A 26,673-nucleotide genomic window follows, 5' to 3' on the forward strand; every position below is an offset into this window, starting at 1 on the left:
CTATCCCTGGAAAGAAGTTTGAGAACACTTCCGACTCCGTGCCACTTCCTGTGCCGTGAGACAGATCGAGCGGAGAAGATCCTCTTCCACCCGGGACCGTGAGCCTTCTTTCCCGGGATGTCTCTCCGCTGCGGCGGAGTCTCCCGCGTCCTGGGGTCCCGGGTGAGTGAAGGACCTCACAGGCCGCCAGGGCGGGCGGGTACGGTCGGAGGCTGACGCTACCAGACTTTTTCTATGTTCCCTCTACTGCCCCCGTCCCTCTGCTGACCCTGACCCTCCAGGCTTGCGCTGTCAACCCCAAACCTAAGTCAACGTCCTTCACTTCAATCTAGGGGCAACCAAAACGGATCTATAAAAGATGGAAAAAAAAAAAAAACAAACCAGCAACCTTAATAATGGTTCTAAGTCTCACTTGTGTAGTATTTTATATTTTCCAAGAGCATTTTTTCTACTTTTCTTCTTTCGACAAGTCAACAGTTATTAAGTAATGTCCGATTGCTAGGGGCTCCACTAGATACATAAACATAAAAAAGAGTTAAAAAACATTATACTGCGGGGGGGGGGGTGTAAATACAACTTGTGCACTGATTCATAAACAAAGTATAAATGCAAAATAATTAAGCAGCGCAGGTTGATGCTAACAAGTAGAAGAATTAAGAAAAGCCCCTTATTGATCCCAGCAGCCCAGTAAGATAGAAAAGGCAGGAGTTTTTATAAATATTTATAATTAAAACCGATATGCCAAATGCTTTAAATCTGACCTTATTACTTCCCTGTTCTAAGTGCTCCAGTGGTTTCTTATAACTTCCAGGATAAAATATAAACTCTCTATGTCATGGTCTGGAATTCATTCTATCTTTATCTTTTTACCTCTAGAGTTTTTAATCTTTTTTTTTTTCAAGGACCCCTTTGGTAGTTGATGAAGCTTATGGATTCCTTGGAATTATGTTTTTAAATGCATAAAATAAAAATAATTTACAAAGGAAACTGCTTATACTAAAATGGTTATCGATTTTTAAAAAATCTTTACTTTCTTAAAATGGATACAGAGTATAGATTGATAAGGGCTTGGCTTTTGGGGTTAAGTGACTAGCCCAAGGTCACAAATCTAGGAAGTGTCTGAGGTCAAATTTGAATCCAGGTCCTGTCAACTTCAGGCTGGGCGCTCTCTGCTGTGCTTTCTAGCAGCCCCAAAAATATTTTTTAAAGACAAGTTTGTGGGCCCCACATTAAAAACCCCTATGATACTTTAGTATCACCAGCTTTCTTCAAAGCTCAAGAGGTATTTTTTAAAAATAAAAACCCTTATCTTCTGTCTTAGAATCAATACTGTGTATTGTTTCCAAGGCAGAAGAGTGGTAAGAGCTAGGCAATAGGGGTTAAGTGACTTGCCCAGGGTCACACAGCTAGGAAGTATCTGAGGCTAGATTTGAACCTGGGACCTCCCATTTGTAGGCCTGGCTCTCAATCCATTGAGCCACCCAGCTGCCTCCAAGAGGTACTTTCTAAAAGAGACTTTTCATGATCCTCAGTTGCTAGTGCCTTTCTTGTGACTTAGTTTGTAATGACGTGTATATTTTATTTCCCCCCAAAAGAATGTAAGTTCTTTGAGAGCAAGAATTGCTTCATTTTTGTCTCTCTTTTCCTTAATGGTTGAAACCTCTAAACAATCTTGTGAGGCAAGTGCTATAGGTAGAAGTATCCCCATTATGCAGACAAAAAATAATGGTGAAAGGGATGAAATGACTTGCCTATAGTCATTCAGTTGTTGTCTCAGGTGGAATTATTGGTCAATGTTTTACTATGCTCAAAACAATTCCATCCCAGACAGTAGTAATTTGTTGATATATACCAGAATAATATTCCTTATGTGTATACTAGCTTGTACAAATATTTGGTGTTAGTATCAGGTTCCTGATTTATAGCATGCACTTGCTATTAACCATATGTAGACAAAAATACCTTGTTTAGATGTATAGCTAGTATTTAACAACTTTAAAAGTTATTTCACACACATATTACAGCAATTTCACATTACAGAACCAAAAAGGCATCTATCTAAAAGAAGAGATTCTCTTTTAGGAATGCATTGGATGAGGTGACCAGTAAGGTTCTTCAAAAATCTGAAATTTTGTATTTGGCAGCAGCTGACTGATATCTCTTACATAATGAAGACTAACTTTAGCAATATAATAGAAACTCATAGACACCAATGTAGAAAAATGAATTTGAACAAAGAAAATTCTGATTATGAAATATTTTTAGATAATGTTTTGTTACTTTCAATATATAAATTAATACAAGAGCTTCAAAGGTTTGTTAGCTAGGCCAAAATGTTTGTAAGTAGCAAGGACTTGCTTTAATGAATACATAAGGCTCTTCATTTTAAGATATAAGTTAATATGTGGCATACTTTAATTGGTCCTGGGATTGAAGCAATAAGCAACCAATTTTGCCCTTTTTAGTTGTTTATAGTCCATGGATGCTTGTAAGCTACCAGAGAACAGAGATAAACTTATTTTGCCAAACAATTTCTATTCTGATCCTTGGATAGTAGATAAAATCTGTTACCAGGATCACTTAATATTAGGTAAATTAAAATCAATGAACTGGTTTGTATAATAACTATAGTTAACCTTTCCTAGGTACTTGGAAACTATTTGTGTAGCCAGTACAAAACATTCAGTTCTTTACCAGACAAAAAGAAAGAGTTTCTGCAGAATGGACCAGACCTTCAAGATTTTTTATCTGGTGACCTTTCAGACAAGAGCACCTGGGCTGAATATAAAGGAAATTTGAAACGACAGAAAGGAGAGAGGTAATTGTAATTTCAAGCAGGCTGAATGTCTTGCATTCCATAATACTTTGTGATTTTTAATGTTGAATGCTGTATTTTTAAAATAAGTTTTAATAGGTCTAGACTGGGATCTTTTTTATTACAAACCTGTTAAACAGTCTAAATCTTTCAGAAACAGTAATAGTGTCAGATTCATTAACTATGATTTCCAGATTGGTTTTGTGCAGATATGATTCTCATTTTCTAGTTTTTCCTTCTTTATTATAGTTTAGTCAACATTTATGTAGAAGAGGTGCTTCCAGAGTGAAGGAAAATTTTCCTTATCTTGGAATTATAAGACAGCAAAACAATTCAATAACAATGGTATCTATTGAGAGTTATATTTCCTAATAGTTATATTTGGCTTTACTTAGGTTACGTTTGCCACCATGGCTAAAAACAGAGATTCCTTTTGGAAAAAACTACAATAAGCTGAAAAACACTTTGCGGAATTTAAATCTCCATACAGTAAGTATATCAGTTTTAGCTTCTCCTAAAAAAAGTATTATTTTATTTTCCTTAGCATCACACTAATACACCAAAACACTGATGGGCCTGTGATTTCATTTTTACAAGTGTTCTCTCCAATAATGCATATCACAATTCATTCTTACCTACACATCCTATACCATTCTTGTCCATAGCTTCCCTTGAGTTTTTCTCCAAGTAATCTAGCATGCTTTCCCTAGTCAAGAATTGATTCCAAGCCCTCTTGATTCTACTATCTTCTTTGCCATTGTGCTTTTCTTAGGTTTTAGGAATTCCAATTTGTCTTGCTGTGTAGAATGAAAATAAATTTAAAACCTTTCCCTTCAAAAATAAGTCCCAAGGGATCTATTCTTCATTAAATCCATAATTTCATTGATTAGGTATTACTTCGCTTGCTTCAATTTGTACATTTGCAGTTTGCACACATTCTAATCCTGTGCAATTCTTGTCATGTTTTCCCATAGATCTTCCATTAAGTTATTTACTCAGTATATATATTATATACATAAATGTATTGTATGATAGCACATGTATAGCTTATATTATTTGCTGCCTTGGGGAGGGGAGGGAGAGAATTTGTATTGCAAAGTATCAGAAAATGAATGTTAAAAATTGTTTCTCTATGCAATGGGGAAAAATACAACTAAAAAAAGAATACATGTAAAGTTACAGTTATTTCACATTTGATAGGATAAATTGGAATTTGGGTCTGAAGTAATTGTTCTACTCTTGGGAAAATTAAAGGTTATTATTGTCACATCAGAATTTATAATCACTAGATATTTGTTTGATGAACAATTTCATCTTACTGTTTACCATCAGTCATTTTTTGATTAAAGGTATGTGAAGAAGCACGGTGCCCCAATATCGGGGAGTGCTGGGGAGGAGGAGAGTATGCTACTGCTACCGCCACTATCATGGTGAGCCTTGTCTTATTCTCAAGTCTTCTGTCTGAGAAGGAAAACACATTCTTTGACCTCTGCAGAGCTATACAGACTAAAATAAGATAGCCCGTGTTTAGGTCTTTAATTTCATTTTAGGGGTCTCTCTCATTGTAGAATTTATGCAACACTTACTATCTGCTCTTTCCATTTTGCAATTATATTACTTTGTGACTTATGTTGCTGTCTTGAACTATTAAGTTTTTTATTTTTTGGTTTTTAGCATGTTTATTTTTAATCTTATCCAAAGAGATTGTAAATAATTTTAAATCTTCCAAAAGGATTGTTGTTGAGTCTATTTCAGTTGTTTCTGACTTTGTGACTCCATTTGGAGTTTCCCTGATAAAAATTCTGGAGTGATTTGCCATTTCCTTCTCTAGGTTATTTAATAGATTAAAAAAAAACAAAGCAAACAGGGTTACATGACTTTCCCAAGGTCACATAGCTAATAAATGTTAGAGGCCAGATTTGAAAATTTCTCATTCCAGGCCTGCCTCTTTATTGACTGAACCACCTATTTGCCCCTAAGGATTGGGGCTATGTCTTATGCCTTTACCTGTCCTACTGTACCTAATACAAAAGGAAGCACTTAATAACTATTTGTGAGTTTGGTGCTAAGTTAACGTGATAATTTAAATTATAACATTTTCATTCTAGTTGATGGGAGACACTTGTACAAGAGGTTGCAGATTTTGTTCTGTTAAGACTGCAAGAAAACCACCTCCATTGGATTCTAATGAGCCCTACAATACAGCAAAAGCAATTGCAGAGTGGGGTCTCGATTATGTTGTGCTAACATCAGTGGACCGAGATGGTTAGTAATAATAATAATAATGTTTTATATAAGCTAATGCAGTAATGAAGAACAACCCCATTGTTGTATTGAACTATTACTTAGGGCTTGTGATTGTTTAATTTATAGTATATGTTAAAATGGGATGAGAGGTTTGGAATTCTGAGGATGACTGACAGGAGTGGAGTGGCAGTTTGAAGAGCAGAGGCTTGTAGGACAAGATCAGTGGGCTGAGAGGATTCTAGAGTCTCTTGGTCTTCTGCCTTGGGACCTGAAGCTGGAAAGTCCAGTTTTTTGAAGGCTAAAGGATTTCTGAACCCACAAGTGAAGATCCTGTTCAGCATCTGTTCTCTCACCTGAGATTCAACCATAGATTCCCTCCTCCTGCAGTGAACATTTCAGACCCCTGAAGGGAGCTGAGTGGACTTTCTCTAACCAGAGCCTTGGCTCTCCTGACCCTCCTTGTCACCTTGAACTGTTCCTTAATTATTTAACATATTTATATCTACTTTTCCTAATTATAAGGTATGGGGCTATATTGTATATTGCTGTTTGATGGAACTCTTCTACCATTCTTTTAATCTCAAAACCCATTGATATCACTCTCTATTTCTTTTTCCCAGTCTCTAGAAAAGAGGTGGCCTCTTATTGGGACTGTTTTTTTTTAATGGGTTTCCAAAGACAATTCATTACCAAGTTCATTACCTTGGCATTATCCTCAACTCCTTTCTCTCCCTTAGCCCACTTGTCCAATCCTTTGTTGTCTTGTTGTTTATACTTTCACATCATCTCTCAGATTTCTCTACTAGATACTACCTTAGTTCCATTCAAAACCATCTTTTACCTGGATTATTGTAATAGCCTCCTAATTGGTCTCCCCTGCCTCTTTTCCTGTTCTGGTCAATCCTGCACATTATTGCCAAAGACATTTTTTTCTTAGACACAGACCTTACTGTGTGATTCTTCTATTCATTTAATTCCTGTAGCCTCCTGTTGTCTCTATGATAAAATAAAAATTCATCTGTTTAGCTATTAAATGCCAATACAACCTGGCCTCAGCCTTTCTTTCCAGCATCATTAGACATTACTCCTCTTCCCATTCTTTTCGATCCAGGTAAATTAGCCTTCTCTGTTCAATTCTGAAGATACTCTACACATTTCCCTTCCTTTGTCCTGGCCACCCCCTGTGCCTGGAATGGACTCCCTCCTTAGTTGTTGTCCCTCTTCCTTTCACACACAGATTAGATACTATTTTTTGCATGAAGCATTTCCTTATTCCCTCAATCACTTGTGACCTTCCCAAACTACTTTGTATTTAACTACTTTTTATATATTTGCATTATTAACTGAATTTATGCTATATATTTTTCATCTATGCTTCTTGTCTCCCCTGGTATAATGCATGCTCCTTCCAAATAGGGATTGTTTCTTTTTGTATTTGTCTCCCCAGTGCCCAGGCACATGGTAGATGCTTAATAAAAACTTATCCATTTATTGATTGACCCTGTACACTTAAATGTTTTTATACTTCAAATTTTATCTGTAAAATAAGAGTTGGGCTCAAAGGTTTCTAAGGTCCTTTCAGCTTTTAAATCTTTTGTCCTTTGCAAGTTATTTTGCCTACTCCATGAGTTGAGGATTGAAGATAACTTTTTCCCTATTTTATAGTGAAAAGAACTGGATTAGAGGAGTTGATTGGCTGGCTTATTCAAGATCATATTTTAACAGAGCCAGTCCTTTGACCCAAATCTTTCTGTAAACCAAACTGAACATGTGGGTGCTAATAGTTTCTCAATAGTCTTCCATAAGTGAGCTTCTTTGGTTGATAGAACATGATGCATCATCTTCAGCAATGGATTCTTTTATTTCTAGATCTACCAGATGGGGGAGCTGAACACTTTGCAAAGACAGTTTCATATTTAAAAGAAAGGTGAGTGTTTTCTCATTTTATTTCATGATTTCAGAACTTTCAGGAAATTCAAAAGCTAAAAATTTGATCGTAAATAAAGCTTAAAACATTTTTTATGCTATATGGAGTTAAGACTCCCATTTGACAACTGAACCATGTGAGTATATTAACATTTTGAGTTAATTGTTCTCTTGGAGCTTAGCAGTTACCAATGTAAGGTTAATAGCTGCATTTTCCAAAATGTATTAAATCCCACTTGACTTTTATCCTTATATGCAAGCTTATAGTCTGCATTCCTCAAGAGAGTCATATTAAAGTCTCATAACATCCTAACTTCTTTCTTGGAGAGATGCCAAAGGATAGTTGATATCTGTGATATTGAAAGGATAGAGATGTACTCAGAACTCCTTAATCTCATATTATGGATAATTTTTTTCCTTTTTCTTGAATGTTCATTTATGTTTTTAGGGAATTTTAGTATTGCTATCATTTCCTAGAACCACTTACCTCTCCCCAATAAAACCTCTTTTAATAAAGAACCATAGTTAAGGAAAGCAAACTGTAATATTGACTGAGAGAGAAGATAGGTTCGTTCTTACTGTTCTGGAGACGATTGGCCACTGCATTGATCTGAATCCCACTGACTTTTATCCCACTATTTTCTTTCATGTTCTTGCGGACATTGGTTCTATATTCCTTTCTTGGTTCTATTTACTTATCTCTGTACTATTTTTTTTTTACCTTTATTTGCCATCTTAGAATCAATATCATATGTTGATTCCAAGGCAGAAGAGTACTAAGAGCTAGGCAATGAGTTAAGTGACTTGCCTAGGGTCACACACCTAGTATCTGAGGTTATATTTGAACCTAGGACCTCGATCTCACCTCGCTGCCCCTCTGTACTATTTCAAACATCTTTCTTGGTTTCTCTGAATTCGTTCATCATAGTTATCATGTCTTATGACAATTCATGATATCTTTGTCACTTAGCACGGAGTGTTCAATAGTTTCCCAATTGAAGAATGCACACTTGTTTTCATGTTTTGTTTTGTGTTTTTTTTTTTGGTTTGTCTTTTTTTTAATGCTTCACTTTTATTATAGAACCCAAAATACAAAACACATTCCAAGGCTTCAATTTAGATTGACATCACTGAAAATGGTCCATTTTCTCACTATTCCAGTGGTAGTCATCCCAGCAGTTACCTGATTAATGCTTCCTTCCCAATAAGAATACTTTGTTTACAATGAATTTAAAACTTATCAAAGTTGAAGTTAACAGTCTAGCTTATTTCGTAATCACTTTAAGCTACCCTTTCAAAGCATGGTTACCATTCCCATGTATGCTAAGCATTGTAATCTTTTAAAAGCTGCATTCAATTGTTACTCAATCCACATAAATTCTATTCTATTGACAGCTCATACACAGGAAAAAAAAGATACAATATTCATGTGATTATTTTATTCTTTAACATTATCCTTCTTCTAAAAGTCACCTTAGGTACACTAGCTAGTATGAAAACCTTTAATTACTGTCTAAATAAAATATGCTCACACTTTTTAACTTTGTTACCAAGTTGTGACCAACCATCTAACAGTAACACAAAGTTTCTTTTAACCTGTCCAGCACCTATCTTTACTTTGTGAAACATATAACTCAAATGTATCTTAACTGATGATGATGTTTCAAAATAACTAGTCATAAAAATGTAAAGGCCATTTAAATAATAACATGGTATTTATCTGCCATAGACTATACAAAACAGGTTTTAAAATACTTATTTTGTAAACAAGGAAGAAAACTTCACTTGCTTAGATATTTGAAATACAATTTTATTATGATCTAAATGAAAAAAGGAATGGGAATGATAATAAACAAGATCCACCACTGAATAATGTGATGGGACTGCAGCAGTTTTATATTTGAAACTCAAAGGAACATAATTGTGGTCCAAAATAGCTAAATACGCAGGTCCAGAATATGAATTATATTTTTTAAACTGCCTCATTCACTCTGAAGCTGCCCATTCATCTCCTTCAGCATCCCAAAGATTAAGCACATGTTCTGCTCAGCTATATAATAAAGTGGCAAACGCTACACCACTGACACAGGACAGTTGCCTATAAAACTAGACCTCTGGTGCTGGACTTCATTCCCTTACAGTTCATCATTTTCATCAGGGAGTGCAGTTGTCTGAGCAGTCTGTAAGTCCTGCCCATACTGTGCTGCTAGTGCTGGTCCATAACAACCTTTGGAGGTGCAAGAGCAGGCATGGCAACAAACTCAAAATTAGGGTGTCCCTCCCCCCAATGGAGGGACTCTGACAAGCAGGAATATTTGGACAAAAAATCCTGACCTATATGTAAAACATATGGACAAACTGATCAGATATAGAGGAGGTGATCCATATCTATATTTCTCCCAAAGTTTGTTAGGCAAGATTGATCTCAGAATATCTTTAGGTATGTTTTTAATAATTGGATTGAATAGGTTTAAGATTATTTATGAAAATTAAATAAAAACCAGTAGATTTAGAAATTTGGATTTATTCTGATGACTGTCTTTTCTTCCTCTCTTTGTTGTAGTGAGTCATACTTTGGCACAGAATGATATCTGACAGTCAAGTGGGACTTCAGAGGTCATAGGACACTTAGTACTATTATTATTAAAATTCTGTGGAGACTATATCTTAATTTATTTATAGTTATTTATGAAATAATAAAAAGGGGCTAGAGAAAGAAAAAAGTACCAGCTTGTTGTGGTCAGCTGCTCTTTTAGTCATCTCCCACCTGGAGTTGGCCTTAGCTCCAAGCCAGACCTCACATCTTCTTAGTCCTGGATTCCAAGGAAAGAGAGCTACTTCCTCTCCCTATTCCAGTTTATGCCCTTCTTGACATCCCTTTCCAAAGTCTCTTTGACTGGAGTACTCCCACCTTAGTCTTCTAGACTCCAGGAGTCTACTCAGGTTTTGGAACACAGCACACATGTCCACTTTTCTCTGCCACACTGCTTATCTTACTTAACTGCTTCATTCCCTAAGTGGCTTGGTTACATATAAACAAAGAACCTGTTTCCACCCTACTCCAGCCAAGGGGGAGAAGCAAATTTTTAGCTTTATTGTTAAAAATTAACCTTTTTCTTTTCCTTTAAAATTAAAAAGGTTATTTTGGGGTGCCAAAAAGGGGTAGATTAATATTAAATTTCTACAGTAATGATCCATATGTACTTGACCAGGAATGACCTCTGCAGCATTTAAAGATAGCTGGTCATCCACCCAAATGGTCATCCATTCTCTGCTGGATGATCTCAAATGTTCGCAAATTATATGTCACTCATTATTATTCTAATTTCAGTTTAGTTTTATAATAAATGTAGTACTGCATGGAATTAATGTGATAGGAATGGGAACATTGTCAACTCTCATATTGATTCTGCATGTTTGAAACTGAAATGTTGTCTCAAGATTAAGATGGTAATATATTGGCATTGAGTTTGATAATTCTGATGCAAGATAACAGAGAAAGAAAAGAATTCGGAAAAAGAAAGAGCTGAAAAAGTGATACAGATGTTATTTTAGTTTTTTCATTTAAAATTTTTTCATTCAACAAAAATACCTCCCACCTCTCCTCATCTCCAACCTCTATTGAAAAAGAAAAATAAATACAAACATGTAAATAAGGAAAACAAATTACCACATTGTTCATGTCCAAAAAAATACCTCAGCCTGCCCTCTAAATCCATTACAATGTGAATAGCATGTTTCATCAATAGGTCTCTGAATCATGGTTGGTCATTGTATTATTCAGAAAGTCTTTCCTCTTTTAATCATTTCAGTCAGTCAGTTCAGATGAGAGTGAGGTTCAAGTTCTAACACCACTTTTACCATATTTGTATAGACTTTTGTTTTTATATCCTGATTACATGCGATGATTTTACCCATCCTTTCTCTCACTTTACCTTTCCCTCTCCACCAGTGTAATCCTTTTCTCCCTTTCAATTAATATTGTAAGATCATTAAAACATAACCATTCCCAGGTCCCTCTTTCTAGTTAGACACCTGTGAAAATGATAGGATTCTGAGAGAATGTATATGTCATCTCAACATATTAGAATGTAAGCAGTTTATTCTTATTTAGCCTCTTATCATCATTTACTTGTACTTTTTTATTTTTCTTCTAACTCCTGTATTTGAATGTTAGAGTTTCTACACAGACCTGATATTTTTATCAGGAATATCTAGACGTCCTCTATTTCATCAAAAACCCATTTTCCCCCCCTTTAGAATTAATTTGTGTCAGCCTATATTACTTGCCTGTGGAATATCATATTCCAAGCTCTATGCTCCTTTAAATTATGTGTGATCCTAACTGTAGCTCCTTTGAACTTAAATTCATTCTTTCTGGCTGCTGGAATATTTTTTTTCATTGACATGGAAACTCCTGATTTGGGGTAGCATGCTTCTGGGAATTTTCATTTTGGGACTTATTTCAGGAAGTTACCAGTAATTTCTTTCTGTTGCTACTTTGCCCTCTGGTTCTAAGAGGTTTGTAATGTTTTTCTTGGTGATTTTTAAAAATATGATGTTTAGGCTTCTTGTTTTTTAGTCATGTCTTTCAAAGCAGTGATTTTTTTTTTAAACCCTTACCTTCCATCTTGGAGTCAATACTGTGTATTGGCTCCAAGGCAGAAGAGTGGTAAGGGCTAGGCAATGGGGGTCAAGTGACTTGCCCAGGGTCACACAACTGGGAAGTGTCTGAGGTCAGATTTGAACCTAGGACCTCCCGTCTCTAGGCCTAGCTCTCAACACACTGAGCTACCCAGCTGCCCCCTCAAAGCAGTGATTTTTAAATTCTCTCTCAGTCTGGTTTCTAGATCAATTATTTTTGCTATGGAGGTGCCTTATATTTTATTTTTTTATTCTTTTGACTTTCATTTTACTATTTCTTATCTGATGGAATCATTAGATTTCCTTTGTTCCAATCTAATTTTCAGGGAGTTTGTTGTTTGATTAAAGTTTTGTATTTCTTTTTCCAAGTTGTTAATTCCTTTCCCAGTTCCTTCTTCCATGTTTCATTGCTTTTCCAACTTTTTTTCATCAGCCCTTTCATTTAATTTATAAAAATATTTTAAAGTTTTTTTTTAACTCTTCCTTTATCTTTTTCAAGATGTCATCTTCTCCGTTTGTGTCTTAAGAATTTCTGTACCTGTAATAGCTTTTTATGGTAGTATTGACTTCAGACTTTACTCTAAGGTTGGAATCTGCATACTTCTGGAGGGCATATTTGGCCTGAGCTTGTGTCCTATAGGGGAAAGATTAACAAATTATAGTCAGTGGGCCAAATCCTGCCTACCATCTGCTTTTGTGGCCCCAAACTAAAATAAAATATTGTATTGTTTTAAAGAACAGTCCAGCTGTCCTTCCCATTGTCGATTCCTTTATTGGCATTTCTACTTTCTCATACAGCACATGAGGGACTGTAATATTAGAATCTAAATGTGGTGGCCCCATTGTTTATTGATAGAGGAAAGAATTGGTTAGAAAAATCTTTACTTAACTTTTCTATTTTTCATCTAGCTTTTGTTTTTTGTTTTGTCTTTTCATTTTCTTCCTTAAATGCCCTGGGAATTATCTCTTTAGTTGGCTATTTTTTTAATTTTCTGTGTTTTTTGTAATGTGATACTGCTCATGATTCTCTGATCTTCACTTTTACTAATGGCTTTACAAATAAGTTTAAATCTAAACTGGTTTTGCCCTTACATCAAGGAAATCAAATGTTAGCTGGTTAAAGTGGTTTATAGGAGTTTTTTGGTCCTTTTGATGTGGCAAATGATTTATATTGTTCATATTTCCTTGTAAAATAGCCATAAGTGGCAATAATCTTCTTTTCTTTTACCTCTTTCCCATTTTGTAGCATTAACAACTTGTTTCAGTAAGGTCATTTGGTGAAATTATTGTGTTCTTCATCATTCATTATTTTGTGGGGGGGAAAGGGGTAGAGAGAAGGGGTTTCTAGTGCCAGGCACAATTCATTGTATCATAATATGTTAGAATGGTTTTATATTTATTTTCATGGACTTGCATTTCCAGAAAGTCTGCAGTATGATCCTAGACCTGAAGTGGTTGCACTTCTCTCTGTTGAAGCTCCTCATATATGGATTATTATAATGATCCTTCCAAGAAAGTATATTATAATTTAGAGAGGAAAATGTATTAAGCAGGGAATTTACCCAATTGGAGAGTTTGCTTTTTGGCACTTGAAATGGCAGAATTTAAACTCAAGTGCTCTTTCTACTACACTTCCCCTTTCTTTTTCTTGGGAGGCAGTAAAGTGTGGGGCCTTGGATGAAGGAAGCATTTAATAATCATTGAGCACTCTTTCTCCCGTCAATTATCATCCCTAAAGAATGGATACCTGAAATATCAGATTGTCAGCTGTGGCTTTAAAAGTTATTAGGAGGGGGCAGGTAAGTGCCTCAGTGAATACAGGAGGTCCTGGGTTCAAATGAGGCCTCAGACTCTTCCTAGCGCTGTGACCCTGGGCAAGGCACTTAACTCCCCCCTGCCTTCCCCTTACTATTTTACTGCCTTGGAACTAATACTCAATATTGATTCTAATATGAAAGGTAAGGGTTTTTTAAAAAGATAAAAAAATCCATATTCTCTTTCCTGCATGCGTGCTATTTAACCATGTAAACTTTATTTTAAAAAACAAATGCTGAAAATAATAATATGGAAATAGGTCTTGGTCAATGAATGACACATGTTAAACCCAGTGGAATTACCTGTCAGATATGGGAAGGGGGGAGGGGAGGGGAGGGGAGGGAAAGAACATGAGTCTTGTAACCATGGAAAAATCTTCTAACTCATCTAATTAAATAAAATTTTCAAAAAATAAAAATAAACAAAATTTTTAAAAATGCTGAAGATCTAAAAAATTATTAAAAATTGCATTGAACAAATTCTATAAATCTTGGATGTAACAAAATTATTAGCAATTCACTGTTCATCATTTTTTATTTTCCCTCTAGAAATTCAAATATATTAGTGGAATGCCTGACCCCTGATTTCAGAGGAGACCTTAAAGCTGTTGAGAAAATTGCACGCTCAGGATTAGATGTGTATGCCCATAATGTGGAAACAGTTCCAGAATTACAGAGGTGATCACACTGACACACACAAACACACACTCTCTTTCTCTACATATATGTCTATGTATGTATAACCTTTTATGTTTGGGATGGATCTAAATTTGTCACTGTAGGGAACTCTGGGTGGGAGCACTTTCTCTACCAAAGAAGACTTTCCTTTTGTCTGCCTCTTATGCTTTTAGAATTGCCTGAGGCATTAAGATGTGAGGTGACTTGCCCTGAGTCAGCCAGTAGGTGTCAGAGCAAGAACTCCCAAGTTGGGCATGCTGACTTTGGAGGCCCAGGCTGTTATGTTGCTCTTTTGTAAGATCATAGTGTCATTTTTTGAAGTAATGTTGTGGTTTGTTTGTTTTTTTAAGCAGCACAATTTTATGTGTGACCACTTCAGTTAGCCATAATCCTGAAGATAGTACATTAAGGGGCATTTAACAATGCAAAAGAACCCATTAGGACTTTTCCTTTCAGGTGCATCTGGGCTTTGTTTTTTTAAAAGTGACACTTCCTTTTTTTTGTTTATAGTTGGTATAGATTTCTGGACCTTTATTTCACATTTAGACTTGTGTTGGATATTAGAAAAAATTATTTAAACATTGAGTCAGGATTAATTTGGAAACACTTTTATTTGCATGGATTCTGAGATAGCATTTTGCAATGATTTTATGGAGGAATTCATATTATTATCCAGTGCCTTAAAACTTGATATTGGCATTTTAACTAACTCACAAACATATGTAGGAATTAATTTAATTCAGAAGTCATTTCAGAATTGGTCTTTTTCTAGTAATTGTTGTAATTTTAAAGTCATTAAGTTTTTCTTTCTCCCCTGTTAAATGGTTTTATACCATACAAATTAACCAAATTTAATATGAAAATACTAGAAAGCTTTCTGATTTACATGAGCAACTTTATGATATTAATCCTGCTTAGAAGCTGTTTTCTTTCCCTTGCCATTTAAGCCTGGCACACAGCCTAGTACAGCTCTGCCTTTTTTTAGATATCACCACCAGTCAGTACCAGTTGACTAGTTCTACTTAAGTAATATTATTCTATTCACTGAAAATTCTAGAATCGTGCATTTTTAAAAAAAAAAATCCTAGAATAATTCATGTTTCTGCCAGCAGAGGTCAGTTTGTTCTTTATAAAGAGAACGAGCATAAGAGTTTCTCAAACCTTGGAATAGTAGATTCAGCTTAATTTTTTTCTTTGTTTGGTTACTAGGCCTTCCTTAAATTTTCTAAACTCCCATACACTCATACTCTGACTACATTTTTAAATTTATCCTTTGTAGCTTCTAATGGCTGTTTTTGTTTGTTTGTTTGTTTTAGTACCAAATGGGTAAGATGGGACAGGCACCTTCTTTGGACATTGTGATATGTCTTTATTCTTCACCCTGTTACCATGATCAAAACACCTGAGGACCTCAGGGCAGAAAACATATTGTTTTCTTCCTATTTCACAGTGAAATATTTATGCAGATGTGCTACCACTAAAATATATAACATACAGAATGCATAGTTTTCTAATCTTTTTAAGCCTTGAGCTTCTTTGATTTTGATTCACTGATAATACTGATCTTTTTGAAGGCAAGTACGTGATCCCCGGGCCAATTTTGACCAATCTGTACAAGTATTAAAACATGCCAAGAAGGTTCAGCCGAATGTTATTTCCAAAACATCCATAATGTTGGGCTTAGGAGAGACTGATGAGCAAGTATATTCAACAATGAAAGGTAAGTTAACAGCAGGAAAAAACAGGGAACCTTCCTTATTTAATATGGTAATTGAAGAGTCCATATTGATGGTCACACTATATTCACAGCCTGTTTCTTTAATCTAAGTATAACTGTCATGTACAGAAAGTGGTCACTATCAATAGCAAAAAGAAAATGATCCTTTTCATCATACCTTATAGCACAATAGTATTCCATCACCATCATATATTACAATTTGTTTAGCTACTTCCCAATTGAGGGACATCCCTTTAGTTTCCAATTCTTTGCCACCACCAAAAAGAGCAACATTTTTGTATAAACAGGTCCTTTCTTATTTTTTAATCTCTTTGGGATACAGAGCTAGTAGTGGTATTGCTAGATCAAAAGGTATGCATTCTTTTATAGCCCTTTGAATATAATTCCAAACTGCCCCCCAGAACCGTCAAATCAATTCACAACTCCACCAGCAATGCATGTGTCCCAATTTTATCACATTCCTTCCAACATTTATTATTTCATTTTTCTGTCATATTGGCCAATCTGATAGATAAGAGGTGATTTCAGAGTTGTTTTAATTTAATGGCAAAAAGAAAAAAGGAAATTTTACTTTCTTACTACTTTTTTTGAGGGTTGATCATCAAGCCCCAAATCTGAATCTTTTGTTACTTTTCTCTCTACTCTTGAATCAAGTTAGAATATAACATCATTTTTCACTTAAATAATCACAGAGCATCCAAAAACTTTGGGCTTTGTTGAACTATCTAGTACCAAAAGTTCATTTTCTGTATTAATTTTGGGGTTTATAGTTTGCAAAACTATAATTTTATTTATTTCTCCTATGTATTCTTATCCTAGTTAAAATCATTTGTATTTTGAGTTATTTTGAAATATAATCAGGTAATTAGCCATTTTACAGTAGAATTCTCTTCTCTCCAAAACAATCATTATTGTTTGATTCATATATATCATGAATCAAATCACATCATCCAAAACATAAATGCTACTTAGAGGAAAAACCTGTTGTAACATGATTAGTCTGTTATGTGGGGGCTAGATCTGAGCCTGATCACCAGAGTTATAGGTCAGTTTAAAGTTATCCCCTATACCGCCCTGGAGCACTCCATAGGAATTACTACACTTAAATGTTATAACATCTACTAAGATAATTTGTGCTTCTTTTTATAGCACTACGTGAGGCTGATGTGGACTGTTTGACTTTAGGACAATATATGCAACCAACAAAGCGTAACCTCAAGGTATAGTATCTACCTTTTCAGGAAGCTTCTTAGTAATTTGAATTGGATCTTCAGTTTGGAAGCTAGACAATCAAAATGCTGCATTTGATATACTATGTATGAGTAAGAGGACTCATTTTAATTTTATTTTACATTTAAGTGACCTATTGGTAAGAGAGAAAGTTTATAATATTGGAATAAGCATATGCAAAGGGAATAGGGAAAAATCCACTCATAGGATCCAGGATTTAGAGTTGGACCTTAAAGATTAAGTCCAACTCCTGCATTTTACAAATGAATAGACTGAAACCCAGAGAGATCAAATGTGTCTGAGGCAGGAATTGAATCCTGACTTCCATGTCAAGTGTCTTACCTAAAGATTATGTACCATTAGGAGAGAAGTGAGGCAAAGAGAACAGGACCTTCAGGGCAGCACTTTGGACCTATGCCTATTTAATTCATTTTTTAAATTATTTAAGAAATATTCTTTTTCATTATTTGAAGTTGGTACCATCAGTAAAAATAGACATTTTCTCATATAAGGAACAGAAAGTATTATATATGACACCCAAGACTAAATAAGAGAAAGATTTTTTTTGGAAGTACATATTCATTTTATCATAATAATTCCTATATTGTCCTGTGAAATATGTATATTAAAATAATGCGTAAAACCTATAATTATAACAAAATAACAGGGAAGGGAATTGGGAAGATCTTTTTCTAAATCCAAAGCCAAATTGCTAAACCCCACTATCTAATAATTTTCACTACCTACAAATCTTGCTAACTACAACTAATTAAATTTACTCCCCTTAGTTAGATATAAATTTGAGAAGATTTGAAGGTTACAGGAACAAGGGCCAAAGGAAATCTTACTGACAGTTGTTCTCTTGAGTCTGGAGGAGATCTGTTGATAAACCTCCAGTTTTAGACCGGATCACAAGGAAAAGCCACAGAATAAAGAATTGGCTAACTATCTAGGTTCATCCTAGAATAGACGAGACTTTTACTTAACTCCTGGCTGCTTCACTATCTCCCTCAGAAGAAGCAAACTGCCTGTCCCTTTTCCAGAGTTCTGGAATTTTCCTCTTCTGCCCTGCAGGATTTCCTGTTCCTGCTAATTTCCCTTTAACACCTGCTAGTCTTTATTTCTTTTTGCTCTTCTCTGAGTTTTTAATGTTTCACTGATGCTCCTTTTTCCCCCCTGCTAGTCTCCACTCCTTTCCATAATGTGTTTCCTTACCCCACCAGAAAAAAATCCCTCCCCAGAAATAAGTACATCTAAGCTAAACCAGTGACACATTGGCATAAAAATGTCAGCTTCACTCAGTACTTCTATTCATCATCACTTCTCTGTTAAAAGGTAGAAAGCATCAGGCCTTCTTGGTGAGTGGCAGTTCTTTTTTCCTTCACAGTGTTCTGGTGGTCACTTAAATTGTTCTCTTGATTCTGCTTATTTTGCTCTCTACACATCCTGGCATGTTTCTCTGAATCTATCCATCTTATAATTTCTTATGAATCAATAACATTTCATCTCATTCATATATCATAATTTGTATACCATTCTCCAGTTGATGAATATACTCTTATTTTCTAGTACTTTGCAACAATAAAAAGTGTTTTTTACATATTTTATTGCATATGATACTTTGACATCTTTGGGTACCTAGTACTGGTATCACTGGGTCAAAGGGTATGTGTAGTTTATGTGCTTCCAAATAACCTTCCAGAATGCTTATGGCTCCACCAGCAGTGCATTAGTGTACCTGTCCTCTCTGAAAATTGTCACTGTCTCTTTGCCAACTTGGATGAGTATGGGGTAGAACTGCAGGGTTGCTTCAGTTTCTATTTCTCATATTAACGATTTGGAGCATTTTTTAATATGATGGTTGATAGTTTGCCCTTAGTTTAAGAATTGCCTGTTTATATTTGTTGACTGTTTATCTTTCAGGGTGTGCCTCCTCTTAAATTACTAGTGGCATCTAGGTCTCACAGTATATAGAGGGCCAGGCTTGGAGGCCTTAACTCTTCTGAATTAAGATCTGATATCAGACACCTACAATCTGTGTGACCCTGAGCAAGTCATTTAACCCTGTTACCTCAGTTTTCTCATCTGTCAAATGAACAGAAGGAAACTTCAAACCATTGTAGCATGGAAATGGGGTCATGAAGAGTCAGACAGGACTGAAAACTACTGAACAAAACAACAACAAATCTGTTCATTATTTATCCTGGAGAAGAGATCTTTATTAGAAAATGTTAGTATAAAGATTCTTTTTTTTCTAATTATATTGATTTTGTTTGAGCAAAAGCTTTTCACTTTTATATAATCAAAATTGTCCATTTTACCTCTTACAGGATTAACTGTCCCTTATTTGGACAAGTTATGAAAGCTATTTCCTTTCTGTGCCTCTGATTTGTGATGCATTTTATACCTTTGTCTAATTTGGAGCTTATACAGGGTGAAATTGATCCCCATTGAACTATGTGATCCAGCAGTTGTTTTTCTTCTGTGTTTCTGTTCCCACAGTTCTTTCTCTGGATGTGGATAGTGTTCATTCTCATAAATCTCTCAGAATTGTCCTAAATCATTTGCATTGCTGCTGATAGAGAAGTCCATTACCTCAGAACTTTAAAAGGGTCCTCCTGGTCATGCTATTTTTTCCCTTTCAGATTAATTTATTGTTTTCCTTTATTTTTTCCCTTCAGTTCTATAAAGTAATCCTTTGGTAGTTTGCTTATCATTTTCATTATTTTGGCATAGCATATCACTAGTTCTTAATTTTGCCTACTATTGGATAAAGCAATATAAAAAATAAATAAGACTTATGGATATGATTATCTTCTCTGCCATTTTTTAAAATTTCAGCTATTAGCACAAAATTGGCTCTTTTGTATCTCCTGTTTCCCTGCTGTAGCTCTAGTAAGGGTACACACAAGCTCCTGAAATCACTAGATGGCAGAGATAGATAGCAAGCCAATTAAGAAGGAAATAGTGAGGCCTTAGATAGATGGTAGTATAGCATAGCAGAGAAAGCTGGATGATAAAGGGGAAAGAAACTAGGTTCTTAGCTATTCACTTAAATCCCTTTGGCCTTAGGTTCTCATCTGTGAAATTTGGAGAAGTTAGACCAAATGATCCATAAAGTCCCAGCCAGTATAGAAATTCAATCCTCTGGGTCATAAAGTCAAGATTAACAAAAAAGGAGAATTCACGGGCAGTATTTTCCTATGTTATGATTTTAAAGAACTACTAGAAATTGATCTGAAATATTTCCTTAAATCCAGGTAGAAGAATATGTTACTCCTGAAAAGTTCAAGTACTGGGAAAAAATAGGAAATGAACTTGGATTTCATTATACTGCCAGTGGACCACTAGTACGCTCTTCGTATAAAGCAGGTAAGGACAGAGGGACATTTTTTGGTTTAAGTCCTAACTTCACATAAACTCAAATTCTCCAATAAATACAGTTGCATTTAAAAAAATGTTAAGAATGGTTGTTTTACAGGGTGTTGTATGAGTTTTAAAAATTAATTAATTAATTAGTTAAGAATATTTTTCCATGGTTACATGATTAATTTTCTTTTCCTCTCCTCTTTCCTCCCCCCTCCCTGAGCTGATGAGCAGTTCTGCTGGGTTATACATGTACAATGTTATACATTGTTCTAAACCTATTTCCATATTATTAATATTTGCAATAGAATGATCATTTAAAGTCAGAATCCCCAGTCATAGACCCATCAAACCATGGGATTAATCATGTTTTTCTTCTGGTTTTCTACTGTATGAGTTTTTTTGACAAGTGTTATGTTTAATGGAATTATTTCTTAATTATAGTTTACTTATTCAACCAAGAACCTTTTACTTTTCTCTGGTGTTTTCTATAAGCCAGGTGAAATGATATTTTTTGGAAATAAGCATTTCACTTTCATAGTTCAAATTTCCTTAGCATGGTATTCAGTAATATGTTTTCTTGAGGTACATTTGTCTTTTTTGGCAAGGACTAATTTGAAAATGGTACCAGCAGCATCTCTGAGTCCTCACAATCACACTGGTTCCATCTGAGAAAAATGCTATTCTGATAGCATTACTTGTATGAACATTCACTTCTCTATGCTCTTTTTGCCAGAGGAAAAGAACCTTAAGGTTTGGATAATGCCTCTCTGAAATTTAGTTCTTTCTTTGGGCAGTAGCTAGAGTCTAAGATAAAATATTTTTTACGGAGAATAATGCCATTTAGAAAAGGGGTCAGTTAAAACAATTCCGATATAGATTTAACATAAAGGTTTATGCCACACTTGATGTCAGTGGGATTTAAAAGTCTTACACTGTATAAAGTATTTTTAGATATATGTCTGAAGAAACAATATTAGTACTGTTTATATTGTTGGTTTTTTTTAAAAACCCTTACATTCTTAGAATCAAAACCAAATATTAATTTCAAGGCAGAAGAATGGTAAGGGCTGAGCAATTGGGATCACACAGCTAGGAAGTGTCTGAGGTCAGATTTGAACCCAGGACCTCCTACCTCCTGGTCTAGCCCTTTATCCAATGTGCTACCTAGCTGCCCCAGAAAAAGTATTAGTTCTGTTAATGGTTTTTTAATTATGTTTTTATGGATTGATTCACAAATATGAACATTTCCTAACTTGAATGATAATTTTGATTCAATATTTTAATGTTAAAATATATTCCTATTATCCAGATTCCTCCTAGGAAATTAAAGGAATTGTAATGAACTAACAGCAGGCACAAGTTATGAAAACAGACTCATTTATGAGGCAATGTCAAGATTATGGGACTTTGGAAACTAATTTCATTATACTTCATGCAGTGATACTAAGAAAGTTTAAAATGACACATAATTTTGAATATATAAGGCCCATAATTAGGAAGCATCTCACATTTTTTAAACTTCATAGAAATTGCACTTGACAAGATTTTTCTAACATCTAAACACTGAATGCTACCAATACATTTCTGTATTAATATAGAGAAAGTGAATTTTTAATCAAGTTAGAAAAAGAAAAATTGGACGTCAGTCAATAAACCTTTTAGTGCCATTTAATTTCTCTGATAAAGTTTAGATCATTCTAGGCCTTGGTTTTTTTTTAACCCTCAAATGATGACATGAGTTAATAACTTGACATTCAGCCCTTTTCTGCCAGGCTAATTGGTTGTTAAGTACTCCCAAAATTATTCTCTCCTTCCTTGGGCTTGTGATGAGCCTTAGTGAGTTCAGGTCATAGAATTCACCTTATTTCTGATCCTCATTAAAGGGAGAAAAGAAGAGGCTACTTGAGGTGTCTACCTCAAAAGATGTAGTGAAGGGAAGTTAAGGGAACTGGGGGAGGTGACCTCAGTCATCTATTTCTGTAAAGTTAGAAGGCAAAATTATCTGCTGACAAAGAAGGTGGCAGGCATGGAGCTGAGGGCTGTGGTGGAGACTGCCCACAGCAGACAGCCAGGGTGGGGTAAAGATGGCATAAATTTGTATTGTGCTTGATTCAACACAGTTCCCATGTGGACTGAGAGGTAGAGATGCATTACACTGAGTTAAGTCTCAGCTGGGAAAGAATAGCAGAATATGAAGGAGATTAGAGATACAATAGTGGAGGATAGGGCATTACTAAAATGACACATAGGAGTAAAGGTCAGGTGGGCAAGGAGGTAAAGCCAGAACACGGTGGATACTAGAGGAGAAATACAGAGTCCAACTATTACAATGGAAGTGAAGCACAACTATTAGAATTATTAAGAATTAGGGAAGGCATAAAAGAGATTTTAATTAGATAAAAGAATTTCAAAGTTTCAGATATTTGAGCAATTTTAGTGGTATTTGGGCCTTATGTATGAACACCCAAAGAGTAAAAATAGAAGTCATTGGGCATGAGGAAAGACTGTTAGAAGGATTGATAGACTCCTCAAGTCTTCAAGAATGATTGAAGGGAGAGCCACTAAGTAGCATAGTGAGCCAGGCCTGGAATTGGGAGGACTTGGGTTCTAATCTGAACTCAGATACATTTTAGCTGGGGGATCCTGGTTAAATCACTTAAACCCCAATTGCCTAATCCTTACCACTCTTCTGACTTAGAATTGATACTGTAAGAAGGGAAGAAGAGAAATGGATTGCAAACAGGTAGAAGAGAGAGATTAAGACAGAAGGTAAGGGTTTAGGGGGGGGGGGGGGATTACTGAAGGGTTAGAAAAATAGACTTAGCCAGGATCCCAAATCATGAAGAAAGGTGAGAAGGGGTACAGATATCTACCAGTTCATAGCAATGTGATTGGAAGGGGTTGATGTAGTTATGATGTGAATTTAAAAAAAAGGGGGGGGGGTTGTGTAGTTGTGTTAGCAGAGAGCACTTAAACATTTGTTGATTAAAGGATCATTCAGATTATATCACCAGGCCTTAGGAGACCAAGGAAAATGGGGAGACAGGGAGCTGGAATTTTTAAGAGAAGGTATTTTTTAAGAGGGGGAAAACATGCAAAAGAAAAAGATCCAAGATAAAGAAGAATTACATTACAATATGAAAGCCAAGAAAAGGCAAAAGTTCAAATGGTGAGATTATTATGAAGCAAATTTTATCTTTCTCCTTGGGATTGACTGAGATAAATAGTTTTCAACAGTTGTGTCTACCCAGCCACAAAAACGTCTGCTTTATAAAACAACATATCCTGGTTAATAATGTAATAGATTTGTTTTCAGAAATGAATTTTGCCAACTGTAACAAATACATTTAGACAAACCTACAAAAGGCAAATTCAATTTATAAGTGTAGACTTACAAAATCTTTTATACTATTAGATTGCTCAAAAGACTAACAGATTAAAAGAGGGTATACTAAGAAAAAGATTGAGAGCTAGTACTAATTTATAGTGGCAAAAGGGCACTTCCAGAATGATAAAGGTGAAGAAATGAGCAGTTCTATTGTTAGAAAAATCATGAGTTTGAGATTTGAAAGAAGGTACAAATCCCAATGTTAAAAATTTGTCAACATAATAAATTAAGCCATCGGGAATTATTGCAGTTGAATATTGAAATTCTACATACCTAAAATTTTTTCAAATAGAATTTTTACTTTCATTGGAATACTAATATAAATTGTTATTTTCCCTCATTAGGTGAATTTTTCCTGAAAAATCTAGTGGAAAAAAGAAAGACAAGAACTCTCTGAAGTTATAAATTAAGACATCTTCAAGTCCCTGATATTAATGATCTCATGTTATTAAGCATATTTAACATTAGAAATGATTACATCTGATGGAAATATGCCTCAACTTTATTAACATTCTTCAAATAGTGATTTTTTTTTTTTTAGTGAATCATTTGGAGATTCGTTTTTCCTCATCTTCCCCTTGAACTTCAGCTTACTGAAAGGAAAGCATAAACCATCTTGGTAACAATTTGATGTTAACAGCATAATTAAAAATACATTAGGAACTTCCAAAAGACCTTTCATCTGACTTGCATATGCATCATCACATCTTAATTGTGAAAACAGGCTCTAAAGTGATATTCATCATGGATTATGAATATGATCAGTTGACTTAACCTTGTTGAGTCGTCCATCAACAATTGAAATGATTTGGAAAGGGTTTGTTTCTTCAAGAGTTGAATGGTATTTTATATTAATATGAGAATTATATGTGAAAGAGATGATATTACATTGTTATTTAAATTGTGGAGAGAGTTTTAAAAGGACTGATGAAATAAGTAAATCAGGAAATACTTAGATTGTAACAATATCATGTACGTACATATGTCCAGCAATTTAATTTAAATATATTCAATAGTGTTCAAGTAAATTATTTAATCAATTGGAAAAGTGGAAGTTACACTTTTTTTAATTAAAAAAAAACCAAATAGTTAAAAGTGGGAAAAAATGATGGGAGGCCAACAGAGATGGTTGTGACATTACTTTGCATTTCCTATAGATAATTTTCTTATAGGTAGCCAGAGCACAAGAGACATAAAATCTTACCTCACTATGGATTTACATAATACTCTGATGCACAGTAATGGTAGTAATCTACCCTGTTCTTTCCTATCCTTTTCTCAAGTACCAAACTCACAAACTGTTAAAAGGCATGGGAAAGTGAGAGTTTCCTTAAGAGTTGACCAAGAGGTTTAGTGTGGGAGGGCAATGGCTGTGAAAGTTTTTGAATGTTCACAGTGACTTTTCAGGCATGACAAATTAAGGGATGAGATCATTTAATTGGAAAAAGCTGGAAACTGAGGTGTCTAATGCTTCTCTTATATACATAATGCAAGCTTCACTGTTAGTCATAGAAACTTTTGAAATCTTTAATAGATAGTCTCTGAATTCTATCTGTTGCAAGCCTTAGTTATTCATTTCCAAGGGACATAACAGAAATGACAGTACAAAAAAGCTACCCCCTGCATGGGGTAAGGAAGATCTATACTAACTATGGTGAGCTTGTTTCTTTTCAGCAGACACACGAATTAACAGTTCTTTACCATTGCTTCATTACTTTCATGATAGTTATTTCTTTTCTGGGCTTTTTAAATGAAGAATAATTGATTGTTTTACATTTTACCCAACTGCAAATGACTGGGAGATCACAAAAACTAGATTATACATATATAGACTTTGTAATGGTTACAGTAGTACTTCTTAGTGGGAAAAGCCGAATAGGGACAACATCTTTCTGTCCATCAAACAGAGAATAGTTGAACAAATTGTGGTTGAGTATAATAAAATTTTATACCTTAAGAAATTACAAATATGAAGAATGCAAAGAAATATGCATAAAGTTATGCAGAATAAATAAATGTAGCCTGAAATAATAATATATCCACTAAGTAAGTCTGTATAAAAAAGTGACAAAACTCAGATTAAAAAGAATGAACCGGGGTATCTAGGGAGCACAGTGGATAAGAGCACCAGGCCTGGAATCTGGAAGATCTTGGTTCAAATCTGGCCTCAGACACTTCCTGGCTGTGTGGCCCTGGGCAATTCACTAAATACTACCTAGGCGCTACTGCTCTTTTCTTAGAACTGATAGTAAGCTGAAAAGTAAGGTTTAATAAATGAGTAAAAAGAATGAATAACCGGTGTTAAAACACAGCTTTCCTTTAACAAAGGGTAAATTGAAGTAAACCTGTTGCAATTGTTTGTTTTGCCTGACTTCAGGGCTTTGTTCTGTATCATATACTTTGGGGTTGGTTTATATTTGCCATGTTAAAAGAATTTTTAAGAAAGGAAAACAAAACTCAAAAATGCAACCCTAGAGTTTAATTTTGAGAGTACAACTATGCAGCTTTTCTTCTGCTCAGTATGATTTTCTTCTCAGGCTGCAGACACCATATGGTATTAGCAGTTTTCATAAGAGAGATGTCATCCACAGATCTATCAATAAAATAATGAGATCTAACAGGGTCATGAAAAGGGACCATTTTATAGAATTCTTGGCTATAATGCCTTTACAGTAAAAATTCCATTTTGCTTTGATTTATTATATACTTTTCTAGTTCAATGAAAACAAAAACTGACGTTAATTCAAAGGAAGTTTTTATATGGTAGTATCAATATTGTATGTCAAAGTCCCTTACTATGGAGACTGAATTAGCTTTTTCAAAG

General features: G+C 34.9%; 1 protein-coding gene across 2 annotated transcripts; it reads left to right on the plus strand.

The window, feature by feature from the left end:
- The first annotated feature begins 25 nt into the window (after nt 1–25).
- LIAS (lipoic acid synthetase) lies at nt 26–24,897 on the plus strand. 2 transcript variants are annotated; one of them, XR_008912858.1, is made up of 12 exons: nt 26–162; nt 2,646–2,818; nt 3,211–3,304; nt 4,165–4,245; nt 4,924–5,080; nt 6,932–6,989; nt 13,996–14,124; nt 15,699–15,844; nt 17,012–17,082; nt 20,353–20,464; nt 23,160–23,230; nt 24,194–24,339. XR_008912858.1 is itself a non-coding variant. In XM_001374012.5 (11 exons), exons 1-11 carry the CDS (start codon nt 118–120, stop codon nt 24,244–24,246), a joined length of 1,119 nt encoding a protein of 372 aa, XP_001374049.1. In that variant the 5' UTR covers nt 26–117; the 3' UTR covers nt 24,247–24,897. The 2 variants fall into 2 exon arrangements, 1 of the variants encoding a protein (XP_001374049.1); XM_001374012.5 differs by lacking the exon at nt 23,160–23,230 and having other exon boundaries at nt 24,194–24,897.
- Nucleotides 24,898–26,673: the final 1,776 nt, after the last annotated feature.

This window comes from Monodelphis domestica, chromosome 6 (assembly GCF_027887165.1).
Source record: "Monodelphis domestica isolate mMonDom1 chromosome 6, mMonDom1.pri, whole genome shotgun sequence".
Classification (NCBI taxonomy): Eukaryota; Metazoa; Chordata; class Mammalia; order Didelphimorphia; family Didelphidae; genus Monodelphis; species Monodelphis domestica.